The following is a 16146-nucleotide window of genomic DNA, read 5'->3' on the forward strand; positions in this document are numbered from 1 at the left end:
CTCCCAGATATAAAGTTAAGTATGGGTGTAACTGTTTAACTGTAGGATCTGAGCCTCAATTAGTTAGTTCCTCCTATTGTTTGTATGATTCTGTGGGGTCCAGATGGGTCAAAAAGAGGCACAAATAAACACCTTTTTCACGCATTCAAAAGCCATCTGCATGTCAGTTGACCAGGTGAACTTAGTCCTTCTGGAGGAGGGATGTTATAGAAGCTACAAGTTTAGAGAATCCTTGGATGAGTTGCTGGTAAAAATTTGTGAACCTGAGGAACTCATGGACTTTAAGGTCAGAAGGGACCATTGTGATCATTTAGTCTGACCGCCTGCACATTGCAGGCCAGAGAACCTCATCCACCCACTCCTGTAATAGACCCCTAACCTCTGGCTGAGTTACTGAAATCTTCAAATCATGGTTCTAAGACTTTGTTACAGAGAATTCACCATTTACTCTAGTTTAAACCTGCAAGTGACCCGTGCTCCATACTGCAGAGGAAGACAAAAAAAAAAAATCCGGGTCTCTGCCAATCTGAACCTGGGGAAAATTCCTTCCTGACCCCAAATATGGTGAACAGTTAGAACCTGAGCATGTGAGCAAGACTCACGAGGCAGATACCTGGAAAAGAATTCTCTGTAGTAACTCACAGCCCTCCCCATTTAGTGTACCATGCATATATTTGAGGGCGCTTTCCACTTGGTGATCGTTGTAGTGTTGCAGGGTCCATGGCGAGTTTCGCCAGGGAGATAAAATAGCCCAGAAACTGCATGGTGTCTTTAACAAACTCATATTTCTCAGTTTTCACATAAAGTTGATTTTGGCAAAGCTAGTCAAGAACAGTGCTCACTTGGTGGTCAGGGAGTTTTAGATTCTCTGAAAAAATTTGAATATTGTCTAAGTAGATGATCATGAATTTTTCGAGGTTTTCTCTGAAATAGTCATTCATGAAATGCTGGAAGGTAGCAGGGGCTTTACACAGACCAAACAACATGGCCATATTTGAAATTGCCATATCTGGTCTGAAATGCTGTCTTCCATTCATATCCTACCAGATTCTGACCAAGTTGTATGCTCCATGCAGGTCTAGCATTGTGAAGACCCAAGCCAAATGGATTATTTCCAGGAGTTTGATTATCAGAGGAAGTGGGTATGGATTGTGGATGGCGATCTTATTTAGGGCTTGATAATCAATGCAAGGACAGACGGATGCATCCTTCTTGCCACAAAGAAGATAGTGCTCATGCTGGGGGAGTCAAGATTTCCCTTGACATACTCCCAGAGGCATGCAACTCAGGTTTAGCGAGGGCATAAATGTGTCCGAAAGGAATCTCCATTCTCGGTTGAACATCTATTGGGCAATTGTAACTGCTGTGAGGAGGTAGAGTGTTCACCTTCTGTTTGTCGAATACCTTGGCATATTCTCGGTACTTGACAGGAATTCCAGACACTACTGAAAAATCTTCAGATTGTGATTCTGGGTCCTTCAGTGGCTGGAATGTGCCACAGAATGCAAACGGCTGTTTGCTGGAGCTGGGAAGGCAAACTTGTCGGCACCACAGGGAGCAGAAGAGTATAGATTGAGAGCACCACCTGATTCACTGCTCCTGAGTGATGATCCAGGGGACACCAACGATGAGTAGCAAATGCAGAGTGCATATGACCCAAAACTACAAGATTGCCAAAGTAATGACCTCCAAGGGGACTGTCTGATGTGTGATGGGGCCTGAAGCTCAGGGAAGTCCTTGTGGAGGATGGGAATTCAATGCCCCTTAACAAACACCTTGTAAGTGGAAGTTGAGCACGGTAGACTGCTGGAGTCAAAAAGGGAGATGGAGTTGGGTAATGCGGTGGTTAGGGGTTACCAAGATTTGGCTGGATAGGTGGCAGCATGATTCGCTGTGGGGAGGAGTAAAGCACCAACCCAACCCAACCTTAGCCCCCCAATAATGGGGCTGGGCTCTGGCATTTCCTGACCCAGGGCTGGGCCAGGCCTTGGCCCGGCACCCTGCTACCGTGTTCCCAGGCATCTCTCAATATGGACACAACCCCAATGCCTGTCAATGGTTCTTTTTGTCCGCAGAAAGGTGGGACTGGGCTGGATCAACTGCATAAGTTCAGGGTCTGGTCGGACAACTGGAACCACAGAAGACAGAAGAGTTCTGGCCGGCTGGGATCATGCAATGTGCTGTTTTTTCTTGAGCTTGCTCCATTGGCTGATCATGAGTCCTAATGCAAAGTTGAATTAAAGCTCCTAGGCTAGATGGATGTTCTACCCAGGCAGTTACATCTTTGATAGAATCATTGAGCTTCTACCTGAAGTGGAGTCACTGCATGGCCTCATTCCAATGGGTGTCTGCAGCCAGACCATTGAATCGACTGCATGTTTGGCTGCACACCTGGGACCCTGATTGGGTGGGGGGGGGGCATGGAGAGCAGCTTCTGTAGTCTGTTCTTGATTAGGGTCATCAAAGGTGCCCACCTTTCCGTGTACAAAGGAGAGGAGAGGGGAAACCCACTTCTGGGCCTCTTCGGTGAGCAGGCTATGTACTAATCTCACTCTGAACTGATTTGTGGGATACAGGTGTGGCTGGAACACTGACCAGGGGCCTGGATGGGTCACACTGAAAATGCTACGCTCAAGACAGACTGCAAGGAATAGGGCAGGCAATTCCCAAAACTGGTGATTCATTCTGTAATTAGATTCACCAAGCCAGTAACAAAACAGCTTCTGTAACACCACAATGGTTAACTAGAAGCCAAGTACAATCCCGTGTAAGCATTCCAGCCCTTGATTCCCATCTAGACAGCCAAGTCTAATATAGTGAGGGGTACTGAAAACCTGATTCACCATATGTGAGGTTCACCAATCTCAAAGGAGTGGACACTTATCCCCACGTCAATATGACTCTCAGATCTTACCCAATAATCACACTGATCCCAATCCTTTAGTAACTAAAACTAAAGGCTTAATAATAAAAGGAAAAAGAAAGAGGAGAGTTAAAAATGGTTAAAAGATCAATATACATACAAATGTGTAGAGTCCTTAGATAAGTTTCATAGCAGAGATGTATAAACTGCTCACTTGTAAAAGTCTCTCTTGAATCATCCCAACAGGTCAGAATCCAAAGGCAGTTTAGATGTAAAGTCTGTGAGTCTTTTAAAGCATTTTCCAGGTTATTCCAAGTCATTATTTTAAAGATCTCCATCTTACTACTTACACTTCCCCTGTTCAAAGTTTAAGCAGACTCGACATGGCAGGATCAGGTTCAGGGCTTTCCTTTATATCTCTCTAATAAGATGACAAGGCTCTTAACAAAGCAGGACTTTCCCCTGAGGAAGAATAGGCAGTGCAGATTGTCTGTGGACCATTGCTTTGAAGCTTATCCTCTATTTCTTATGCATATACAGGTAAACTAGTTGCATTCATTCACATAAGGTAATTAGCCAGTATTTCATTATAGCAAAGATAGCTAAACTGAAGACAATGTAAATAAAATTATTAGTTTCCTGCCTTATCTTACGTCTTTGATCTTAAGGTTAACTGAACCAGCCACATGATGTGTGGTGGAGCCTGAGGCATGGAAAGCATGATTTCCCTTTAGAAATAAGCTTGATTTGACCTTAATGGGTTATATTTGTCCAAATGTTTAATTGTTCTATTCTAAATAACACTCTCAATTATTCCTGCTAAGAAGGTGTTCCCCCAGCATCAGCTACATTAGTGGCACCCAGTTAGCCCCATTAGCACTTCATTTTCTAAAATAGTTTCTGGATGTGTAATTTTTATTATGTTTAAGTTCGCAGAATGATAGAAATATAAAGCTGAAAGGGATCTCAAGAGATCATCAAGTCCAGCCCCCAGCACTGAGGCAGGACCAAGTAAACCAAGACCATCTCTAAAGGGGTGTGTCTAACCTGTGCTTTAAAATCTCTGATGATAGTGATTCTACCATCTCCCTTGGAAGCCTATTCCAGAACTTAGCTACCCTTATTGTTAGAAAGTTTTCCCTAATATCTAACCTTTTAAATCTCCATTGCTGCGGATTAAGTCCATTACTTCTTGTCCTACCTTCAGTGGACATGGAAAACAATTGATCACTATCCTCTTTATAACAGCCCTTAACATATTCATAGATTCCAAGGCCAGAAGGCACTATTGTGATCATCTAGTCTGACTTCCTGTTTAACATAGGCCATATAGAGCTTCCCCAAAATAATTCCTAGGGCATTTCTTTTAGAAAAACATCCAATCTTTATTTAAGATTGCTCTTGGTAAGTTGTTCTCCCAGTTAAAAAATTACACCCTGTTTCCACTCTGAGTTTGTCTAGCTTCAATTTCCAGCCAATTTCACTGCTAGATTGAAGAATCCATTATTAAATATTTGTTCCCCATGTATATACTTACATACTGTAATCAAATCACCCCTTAACCTCCTCTTTGTTAAGATAAACAGATTGAGCTCTTTTAAGACTGTTATAAGGTCCCTCCTCAGTCTTCTTTCCTGAAGATTAAATATTCCCAGATTTTATAACATTTCCTCATCGGTCTGGTTTTCTAAACCTTTTATCAGTTTTGCTCTTCTCTGGACTCCCTCCGGTTTATCCACATCTTTCTTAAAGTGTGGCTCCCCAGAATTAGACACAGCAGAGGTCTCACCAGTGCCAAATAGAGCAGGACTGTTACTTCCCATGTCTTACATATAACATTCCCCATTTTGGAAGAAAATTGGGTTGGTTTGGCATGATTTGTTCTTGCTAAATCCATGTTGGCTATTATGTATCACCCTGTTATTCTCAAAGTGCTTACAAATTAATTGTTTGATACCTGGAAAGACACTGGAACAAATTATTAAAGTCAGGCTGACTGGTTTAATTCCCTGGATCCTCTTTATTCCTCTTTTTAAAGATAGGTACCGTGTTTGCCCGTATCCAGTCCTCTGGGACCTCGTCTGTCCTCCATGAGTTCTCGAAGATAATTGATAATGGTTCTGAGATTGCTTCAGCTAGTGCCTTAAGTGCCCTAGGATAAATTTCATCAGGCCCTACTGACTTACTTATCTAAATATTCTTTAACCTGTTCTTTCCCTATTTTGGCTTGTGTTTCTTCCCTTTGTTGTCAATATTAATTGTGTTGAGTATTTGATCACCATTAACCTTTTTAGTAGAGACTGATGCAAGATAAGTATTAAACTCAGCCTTCTTGATGTCATCAGTTATTAGCTCTCCCTCCCTCCTTAGTGAAGGAAAGTGTAGTTCTTCTCTCTCTCTCTGGCTCCTAATGCATTAATAGAACCTCTTCTTTTTCCCTTTTATGTCCCTTGCTGGGTGTAACTCATTTTGTGTCTTGGCCTTTCTGATTTTGTCCCTATATGCTTGTGCCACTCTTTTGTATTCCTCCTTAGCATATGTCCGTGTTTACACTTTTTGTAGGATTTCTTTTTTATTTTCAAGTCATTAAACAGCTCCTGATAGAGCTGCTATTTTTTCTATCTTTCCTTTTTTATCAGGATAGTTTGCAATTGTGCCTATAATATTGTCTGTTTAAAAAACTTCCAGCTTTTGTGAATATGATCAAACATGTTCACTGGGAATTTAAAATACGTATATAAACAAACATATATTACAGTGTACTTGGAAGTTATATAAACAATTTACATGGGACAGAACATGGAACAAAATACTACCAAGATTTAGCATGATTTCAAATCTTTCTTTCTTTCTTAGGAACTCCCCTCAGTTATTTTCCTTTAACTCTCTTCTCCTATTCCAATTCCTTTGCAAGCATAGAAAAAGAATGTATTCCAATGCTAGTGCCATTATTAGGATTAGCCAGTGAAGGTATTCTAAGGAAGGTATTCTAAGCAGGACTTTTGGAACAACCCAAAGAAAGACAGTCTTCAAACAATCCATTGTTTTACGTTTGGCTCAGGACTTACTGGAACAGAACTGTGGAAGTTTTATTTAGTGCTTGGAGGCCTGTGTAATATAGGTCACTTCTGAACGTGTTACTGGTAACAGTTTATTAGACAATGAGTGTAAATTACAAAGTGGTCTTAATTGCACTGATTTAGAGTCTGTGCTAGTGGAAAAGGAGTCTTAACTTCAGCTAAAAGTTGGCATGCCCTGCTCAAAATTTGAATTCGTGAAATAATGCATTGTGGCTTATTCGCTCACCTGTTTTATTAAGTGGAATCTTCAATTTTATACACATGAGCTATTTGTTATGAAATAATAAATAAAGGAGGTACAATTATATTGTGTTTGAATTAAAGTGACAAAGATTTTTGTCTGTGTATATCTCACCCTTTGTGGACTCACCCATAGATTTGCCATGAGCCAGAGTAAGGAGCAGTGCATTGTTGTGGTTCTTCAGAAGTAGCCCACTGGGGAATTTGACACTCTCAATTTGTGAGCTTCTCTGTGGTGAGAGCACACTGTACCGGATCTATACCTGGCACAGCATACACCAGCTACGCTGCCTGGCATGTTGGAGAGGCAGAACCAAGACCCCAGCCATTCCTTCCTGCTCACCTTATTTTGATGGGGGGAGAAAGAAGAGGGTTACATTTCGGCTCTGCAGTCTACTTTCCCTCTCCCAGTGAGAGCAGTGTTAGGGGTAGGCAGCAACTGGAAGTAAGAGGGTACCTTACACCTCCTTTGCTCCAGCACGCAGAACGTGCCATGATCTGGCCTTGTATTGTGCTTAGATGTTGCAGCACAGCTAGAATATATAAGAGAATTCACCCACTGAAAGGTTGGCATTCCTAGCTATAACAGGGAGAACTAAAGACTTTGGGGGCCTGTTTCTCCTTTGCCTTGCACTTTGTGTAGTCGTTTACACCTACGCAAAATGAACATAGATTGATAGTTTATTAGACCCACTTTTGCACTTTGCACAGGTGTAAAGTGACACACAAGGTGCAAGGATCTGTAGAATCATTTACGACAATCTAAATCCAAATTTATTCCATTGACTCCTGTGGAGTTACTCTGGATGTAGATTGGTGTAACTGAGATCGGAATCTGGCCCAGAAGGACAAGCCTTAAGTCAGAGAGTGCTTTCATTTGCTGGTTTATCAGATCTTTAATGGAATTTTAATGTAGGAAATATTTTAATGGGCTACAATGGAAATAAAATTCACAGTGCAAATGGAATGATGACATTGGTGTGTGAATGCATAACAATTATATTGCACTTCTGTTTCCATTGATAATGTTGGTTCTCTGGACTCGATATTCTGTGAAACTGTAGTCTGTTAAATTGTCCATTGTTGTCTTAGAGGTTCCAAAGAAACTGTTGCAAAGCTTTAGCAAGGTTTTGCCCAGCACTTTCACAACACAAGGATTGCCATCATACATTGTGACATCTCCTGTTGTATGATTTCAATACTGCAAATGAGATAGTATGGAGTCTTTAGATGGGTTTTTACTTTGCTATCCCCTTTCTGTATGGTATTTAAAACACTGTACAGACAGCCCTCTGAAACCTGCTAAAACACTTTGTTATTTGCTGCTTTGCCCTTGTTGATTATTTGTTTATTGATAGCTGTATGCCATGATCAAACCATTGGGAAAGAGGAGGAGAGGGATGTGCTTCCCCTTCCCCTTTTAACTTAAGCTATGTCCCTCTGCAAAATAGTTGCTAATAATCTGTGACCTTGTTTTGATTGCTTCTCTTTCTTCCCACCACTGGCACTCACCTTTTTATAACATGGTGGCATCTTGGGAATACAGTTTTTCCATTAATTATGTCTTAAGATGCAAACAAGTATGTTAAGACCAGAGGGGTAAAAAAAGGTTGTTGGGGTTTTTTGTTGTTGTTGTTGTTTTTAAATCTCTGCACAATTCCCACTGAATTTGAGCCAAAAGTATTGCCAGTTTTGCTCAAATCTTTCAGAGTTTTGTTTTGACCCTGCTTATGACCAGCAGGGCTAATTGTATTGGAACTATCCAGGAGACTTTAAGAAAATGCTGTCTTAGTGCATATTTCAAAACACTGACAGATATTTTATCATTAATTAGTATTCATATTATGTCTCAAACAATCTGTTCAAGAATAGAGGAAATGAACTGGTTGAACAGCTCTTCTGTCTATCTAGTAATTAACATGGGTGATGCATGTAAAGCCAGGGGCCTAACAGGGGAAGGAGAAGTGGTGCTGGGGAGATTTCTCTATAGAAGATTACAAATTACCTGCACTGGAGGCTTTGTCTTATCCAAAGATTTAATTTAGCGGAGGTGAGAACAAAGGCCTCTTTTTCAAAAATAAACCTGTGCCTCTCTGAATCATATCTTCCTGGATTTGCTTCCTATCTTGTCAGTATGCCTCTTGATAGCTGGCTGGACTCCCTTGTTCAGTGGCACATATTTTAAAATAGAAGAGCCTTAAAAAAAAAAACCATTTGTTCTTTTTAACCAAAATATTGCTTGCATTTCTTTTTTCAAAATTCGGGGTTATATATAGCATTATCAAAACAATATTTTAGACATCTTATACAGTTTTAAAAGATCATTTGATGGGTGTCAGCTAGTCTATTATGCTTCCTCTGTGCCTCCTCCCCCTCTTCAGCTGCTAATCATAGAATTTGTATGCCAAATTGTGTAAGACACTCTTCCAATAGTTACATGTGTGAGTCTTTTGTGAGACACAGACAGTTATGAGGACAGATTTGGAGTTGCATATGGGTCTGTCACATGGTTTGATTGCCATGTCTTCCAGGACACAGATTTCTTTATTACTTAGCCTTAATTCTGAGGAATTTATACAGTTTATACAAAAAGTTCTGCAAAATTTCTCATAAAGAATTCTTACACAATCCATTTTACATAGTGAAGCAGAGCTTTCCCCCAACTCTCTCTACTTACAGCAATATGTTTCCTGTGCTGGTTTCAAAGCTGCTTACACCCACTATACATCCAACTTCTGTACTTAGTTTTTGTGTCATGTGGAGTAACATTCACTGCTCAGAAATTGTATAGACTCCTTAGAGAAATAAAGAAAAGGGAAATGAAGGATCTTGATGTTTACATTAAATTCATAAGTCCTGAAGATATCTGAACAGTTGGAACCAATGTTTCTCTGTTAGCTGTGGTGAGAATGTAGGTCTTGAGAGTCTTGCCCAGTAGGTCTTGCCTGATAAGCTTGTGAAAAGCAGCCCAAACTAGCTACGCTTTAGTTGCAAAATAACATACGTTGTTCAGCTACCGTGTCTGAGCAGTATATCTGGCAACCAATTAGCTCTTGAAGCAAACAGGCATTCTAGTTAGATTTCTGGAAGGTAAACCCAACACCCTAGGTCCCAGAAAGATTCTTCTTCAGCAATCATCAGTGTCCTGTTCCTTGGTGGTGGCTTATCATGAATTGTACAACTGCCCGTTAGCTGGGTATTATTTTTAATGATACTTAAGTTATGTCAAGGGCACCAAGAGTATTATGGATAGTTGCCTTTGTAGTGTTTGTATACATCTAAAGAAATAAAAATAAAATAAAAAAATGTAAGCAGCAGCAAACCAGAGTCGTCATGCATATATGTAAAAAAAACCCATAACATACAGTAGGCCACAACTCCACCTGTTTAACCTCCTGGAAACTTTGTAGATTGTGCAAATATACTTGGAGAAAGCAGAAGCAGCCAACCATTCAGCATATTTGGGGATTGGCATGTTGTAGAAACAATAGCAAAATTTAACGTCAAACAGAGCTGTTAGGTTAATACACTGTAGGGAATGGTTACCTTGATATGATTGCCTTAAAATAATGAAAAATATTGTTGTCCATAAATTGTAGAAGTAAAATGATCCATTTTTCTACATACCTGAGTTGTCAGGCTGTAAACAACTTATTTTTAACTTGACACAAACCCTTTCAGTGATTGCAGAGAAATATTGTGACATTGTGAAAGGTTAAATTTACATATTTCTAGACTTATTTCATCAGTTCATGGCTGATTCTTTTGAAGATTATGCACATTTGACCACCCATGTATTAACTCTGTGGCTAAAGTTTATTACACTGTGATACTTTTATAGTGTAACTAAATCCCTGTCGAAAATGACCTTTAGGTTGGCATACTTGCTCCATTTGTGGCAAAGTCAGAGGTGCTTCTTCGATGACAGAGAACAGCAAGTGCTGAAAGAGAATGCTTATAAAAAGGAAAGAAAAATTCAAACTTGTTTTTTTTTCTTATTCTCTTCTAGATTGGAGAAGTTCTATACTGTGCTGGGCAGATTGCATTAGTACCTTGTACCATGCAGCTTGTAGGTGGTGGCATACAAACGGAGGCTACAGTTTCCCTAAGCCATGTCGAGAAAGTCCTTAAAGCTATGAGCCACAACGTTGAACTCCACCACATCCTTATGGCAAATTGTTATGTAACTGACAGCAAGTACATTCCTGTCGCTCGCGCTATATGGCAAAAGAAATTAAGCGAACTTAAAAAGGTAAGATCCATTTTCTTCTTTCTAGTTTAAAAAAAAAAGTCAATTTATAAAAAGGTTTTTCTGAGTCTTGCAGTAATATCAGAATTTTCTCAGTGCATTTCAGAAGGGTTCAAGTAAAACTGATTTAATAAGGTTTGAGCTGTTATGTTCTGGCTCATAAGTGGCTGTGTACAATTGAGAAGGAAAATTGCTTAATAGAAAGTTATAGTCATCACTAACTTCGTCTTAATTCCCCAAAGCAATAAGTTAAAAAATTGTTTACGAACAGCCAATCCCTCCTGAAAAAATTTGAACAATATTCAATTTGAAATAGTTCTGCCTGTGTATCTTCTGTAAAGGTGTTGGGCAGTTTCTCTGAATGTTTTTTGAATTATTCTGCTGGTTTTCTTGTTTCCGTGTTTATTATAAGCGATATTTTCATGTAAATGGAATTCATTAGCTTTTACTGCTTATTTTTCACCTGAACACATAAGGCCAAATTCTTTCCTGAGCAAGTTTGCATGGTTATTAGTGACTCATATCCTCTCTGACAATATAATAATTTGCACAATGATTTCTTATGATGCAATAATAATACTTTATATTCCTGTTCCATTTTTTTCTTGAATGATCTCAAAGAACTTTACAGGCATTAAATAATGAATGGTCACTACACTTCTGCATAGTGTCCATTTTACAGGTAGATAAACTTGAGATAATTAGTACATAATTACCATAAGTGACTCAACATGTTCTGACTTCTAAGGGGAACAGATAGCTAGAGCAGAAGAAACTGTTTTGAAGTTGAGTTCATGTGTAATACAAATATTCAAGGAACCTTCTGAACTCTACTCAGTAACCTTCCTTTCCCCTTATTTCTGCCCCCTCCACTTTCAGCGCCTCTGCATCAGTGCAGCCCTCTCTTTGAATGAGGAGGGATGCACACAATTTTACTCAAAGACCATCACATTTCTCCTTCATTTATTGGAAGGGAACTCTAATGAATAATGCCTTCCATTTCTCTGAGAATGAGTGTGCTGCCTCTCTAGAGTTCCTGGCCTTCACCTACTACTCATTTAGCTCTACCAACCTTGGATCTCAGTTTCTTAATTCAACTGTAGTATTTGTGCATGTTGCACTTTCTGTAGCTTCTTTTTTTGGGGCATAATGTCAGATTTTTTTCATCTGCTCCAGTCCTTTCTGGGGGGCATGCACTGGCAAAAAGGTGAGTCATTACAGCATGATCTAAATAAGTCAATTTATGGCTTATCTACACTTGGAAATTTATCAAAATAGCTATTCCAGAAAAATTATTCCATAACAAATATTTTGTGTAGACAAGCCCTTAGACTCTTCCTGTTTCCTGTGGAGAATGTGCCCTATCTCTTTCTTCTTAGAATTTATACTTGTTAATCATATTTATGTCAGAGGATTGCAGCTGCCATGGCATTTCCTTAAGGTAACATGGTCCTTAAGATAATATGCTTCTACTTAAGGGTTTTATAGATTAATAGCATAACCTCTAAGTGGAACTATTAGTGAATGGAAATCCAGTGCTGATTCCAGAGCACCAGTGTAATATGCTCTCTTCAGCTGGAATCATTGAGGAGATGGATAATCTCATGATACACCAGATGGGACAATTTCACAAACATCTTATGCAGTCCCATTCCAGGACCACAATTGTCAGGGAGAGAAGAGTCAAATTTTTCATGTTAGCTGACAACTGGAGGAAGGTGCTTTTGGTGTGTCTAGCTATTTGTCAAGGGCATTGATGAGTGCAACATGGCCATAGACACCATTTTGTCTATGGGAAGTGTGTGCCCTCATTTGAAGGCAAATTGGTGGTGGTTGCCAATTCTTGGAATCGCTTCACTTTTCCTCCTAGTCTGTTTTAAGTCTTTACTGGGTACAATGTGACCCAGCCATTCTTCATCCACTCTCATATTTCCTCCATGTACTGAAATTGCTGGGAGATAGGGCTGTCTGGGCAAGGTGAAAAATGCATATATATAGAACTGCATGTCATCAGGATATTGCTGGTATCATAGCCCAGGTCAGCTCATGATTGTCTCAAGAGAATTTAAATTAGAGCAGTGACAGGTATGAGCCTTGCAGGACTCCATATATAAGAGCTTTTGGGGAGAAGGATTAGCTCCCCAATAGCACTCTGTGGGATTTGTTAGGCCAATTTGGAGCCACTTCATAAACTCCTCTCAGGTCCCATAAGAAGGTCAATCCTTCATGAGTGGCAGTGTCAAAAACAGAGGAAAGATTAAAAAGCATCACATTTTTCAGTGTTGTTAGTCATCCTGGGAGATTGTCCATCATTGCAACAGTTCTGTGCCTTGGCTTGGCCTGAAGATGGGTTGGACGGTTCTTAAAAATATCAGTGGAAGTTAAATGTTGCTATAACCAGTTTCCTACCACTTCCTCTATAATCATGCTCGGGAAAGAGAGGTGTGGATGCTGTGTTTTTTTAGTGTGTTGAAGCCTTTACTGGTGGGGGATGGTTTATGTAAAACCCACATTAAGGCAGGGAAAGAGGTAACTCCCTTCTATCAAAGGGAGGCCTGTTTTTCTCTGAGAAGCTGCCTGGCCTGTCAGCTGGAAACAGAAGAGTCTCACCTTGATCCATCAAGGTTTGTGTGGAAGGGGAAATAATAGATTAGGCATTCTTATGGAGAATTGAGTGTTCTCTCTCTCCTCTGACCAGGGAGGAATAGAGCCAGGAGGCTTGAAGGCCTTGGGGAAACTAGAGAGCTGTACTTCTCCTTCTCCTAATCTGTGGAGGCAAAGAAGCCAGGAGACCTCCAGGCTTCCGGGATCTGGCACTTACTTAACAAATCCCTTTGACCCAAACTGAAGAAAGCCTTAGTATTACTTTTCTGTGAGCAGACAAGGCACTGTGGCTGCACACTGAAAGGTGTGTGCATTAAAGAGAGAGGATTTTCTCTCTTCTTTTATTGTGTGTTCCCTTTCTTTGCTGATGTCCCAATACTACAGCCCTGGGTCATTATAGCATGAAATAATGTTCTATTCTAGCCAAATAAAACAGCCAGCCTGTTATTCGAAAGAGTTTTCTTCGTTTCAAGCATTGGCCAAAGATAGGCATGAATGAATAGCAACCTACGGGTTACCTAATAAGAGCAAACAATGTATAGATTGGAATTATTCAGTTTCAGTCATTCCATGAAAAACAGACTGTGTGTAACTGTGCAAATAAAATTATTCAGTTCGAGCTCATTTCTTCCAGACCAGACATTATAAACCACAGATTTAATTAAATTTTTAAAGGGCTTTCAGACTTGTGTTTGATTGTTGAATGTTCTGAATTTAACAGAGAAATGACAGTGTAGTGTGATTACTGAGGTATTTGTATTTAACATTGTTCCTAAATAATATATATCATACTTCTCAACTGCCAAGGATTATTTATGGAACACCAAAAAATTATTAGTAGGGTATCATAAAGATGTGAGATGAATTTCTCCTGCATAAATAACATTTTTCTAAAACTTCAGTTGAATAATTCTATATATTTGATGTCAATAATATAGAAGAGTACAAAATATAATACATAAATTGTGTAGGACAGAAGTGAATTCAGTCCAAAGGAAGGGACCATGGAGAAGTGTGTGGGTGAGCATCTATTTGTGTTTATATACACAAAAACAATATACTTCTAGGAAGATGATAATGTAGAGCATGAACATGAAGTCGATCGGAGCTTAGTCTGAATCAGGGCCACAGGATCAGACCCATAGTTCTGTTTAGTCCCTTTCTTATCACTATCCTCAGTGATAGAAATGAGCACTATTCATTAGGCATTGTTACCTGTCTTGAAAAAATGAAGATGGTTTCCGACTGTCCAAATTACTTCACTGATACCCACTTTCAAACATGTATCAAAATATTAAAGAACTATTGTCATGCAGAGACAGCATGATATAATGAACATGGAACTAGTCTGAGAGCTAAGAGACCTTTCTTCTCTTCCTGGCTCGTCTATTTTCTGGCTAAATTACCTTTTAGCAAGCCACATTACTTCTCTGTGCCCTTTGTCTGTATACGTAATCTGTTTAAATTGTAAATTCTTCAGGGCAAGGGCTGACTGTTACTATGTATTTGTGAAGTGGCTAGCATAATGGGACCTGTAGGATCTTCTGGGCACTACTGCAATACAAATAAATAATAATACATTTCAGTTAAAGCAATTTCATTTTACTAAATTTCATTCTACTAATATTACTAAACTAAACTAAACTAAAAATATTAGTTTTTTTCCTTATTTCAGGTGTCAATTGCTGTTTGTCATATATACCTTTTCTCTCATCGTACTGAGCAGCAACAATTAGAAACATTGCATGGCTTCACCAGAAGCAGTAAGTAAAAGATGTGTTAGTCAAGGCTAGTATATCAGCACCAATCCACTGATTTCCTTTCTATTTTTCTTTGACCAGTGTAGCATGTAAGATTACCTGCCCTGTGGGCGGGTGGCATATGTGTGCATTCGGTGCAAGGAGCTCCTGGCCTTCAGAGACCGCGTATGGGCTTTGGAGGCCAGGGTGGAGGAATTGGAGGAGCTAAGGGAGGCAGAGAAGTATGTTGATGAGGCTTTCCGGGACACTGTAGATTTGTCCCACCTCTGGTCAGACAGCCCCTGTGCTGTTAAGGAGGATGAAAGGCTCAGGGAAGGAGAGCAGTTAACGGGAGCAGAGGGAAACCTTCCCAGAGTTGGGACCCTCCTTCCAGATGATGTTGGGGTATCCTCTTACACTTAGGTTACCCCTCCGGGGGAGGGAACTCCAGTCATTAGGAAAAGGCAGGTGTTAGTAATGGGAGATTCGATTATTAGAAACATAGATAGCTGAGTTTGTGATGACCGGGAGAACCGTATGGTGACTTGCCTGCCTGGTGCGAAGGTTGCGGATCTCTTGAGGCATCTAGATAGACTTATGTGTAGTGCTGGGAAGGAGCCAGTGGGCGTGGTACATGTAGGTAACAATGACATAGGGAAGGGTAGGAGAGACGTCCTGGCTGCTAGGAGAGAGACTGAAATCCAGGACTTCTATGGTAGCATTCTCAGAAATGCTTCCAGTTCCGAGCAGGGCCAGGTAGGCGGGCAGAGCTTCAGAGTCTCAATGTGTGGATGAGACGATGGTGTAGAGAGGAGGGGTTTAGATTTATTAGGAACTGGGGAAACTTTTGGGATGGGGGAACCTATACAGGAAAGATGGGCACCACCTAAACCAAAGTGGATCAAGACTGCTGGCACTTAACATTAAAAAGGTTGCAGAGCTTTTAAACTAAGAGATGTGTGAAAGCTGATTGCTGCAGAGGAGCACGTGGATCAGACAGAGACTTCTCTTAGAGGAGAGTCTATTATTAGAGATTCTCTAGGTTTTTGTCAGGAGGAGAGGATGGAAGAGGATAAAGTATGGGCCAGATCAGATGAGAAACATTCACATAAAAAAGAATCTGACACATCAGAAAAGAGCAGACAAATAAACAGTGACAAGTTTTTAAAGTGCTTGTACACAAATGCTAGAAGTCTAAATAATAAGATGGGTGAACTAGAGTGCCTCGTGTTAAAGGAGGATATTGATATAATAGACATCACAGAAACCTGGTGGAGTGGGGACAATGAATGGGACACAATCATTCCGGGGTACAAAATATATCTGAAGGACAGTACAGGTCATGCGCGCGGGGGGGGCGGGGGGAATACT

General features: G+C 40.1%; 1 protein-coding gene across 5 annotated transcripts in view; it reads left to right on the forward strand.

Annotated features, from left to right (window-relative positions):
* DPH6 (diphthamine biosynthesis 6) overlaps positions 1–16146 on the forward strand; it is a 356254-nt gene that overhangs the window by 254476 nt on the left and 85632 nt on the right. For all 5 annotated transcript variants that reach the window (XM_065593241.1, XM_065593239.1, XM_065593240.1 and 2 more), the window contains one exon: positions 10193–10435. In XM_065593241.1, coding sequence (XP_065449313.1) covers positions 10193–10435 — 243 coding nt within the window. The remainder of the gene's footprint in view (positions 1–10192; positions 10436–16146) is intronic.

The sequence above is a fragment of the Chrysemys picta genome, chromosome 4, assembly GCF_011386835.1.
Source record: "Chrysemys picta bellii isolate R12L10 chromosome 4, ASM1138683v2, whole genome shotgun sequence".
NCBI classification, from domain to species: Eukaryota; Metazoa; Chordata; order Testudines; family Emydidae; genus Chrysemys; species Chrysemys picta.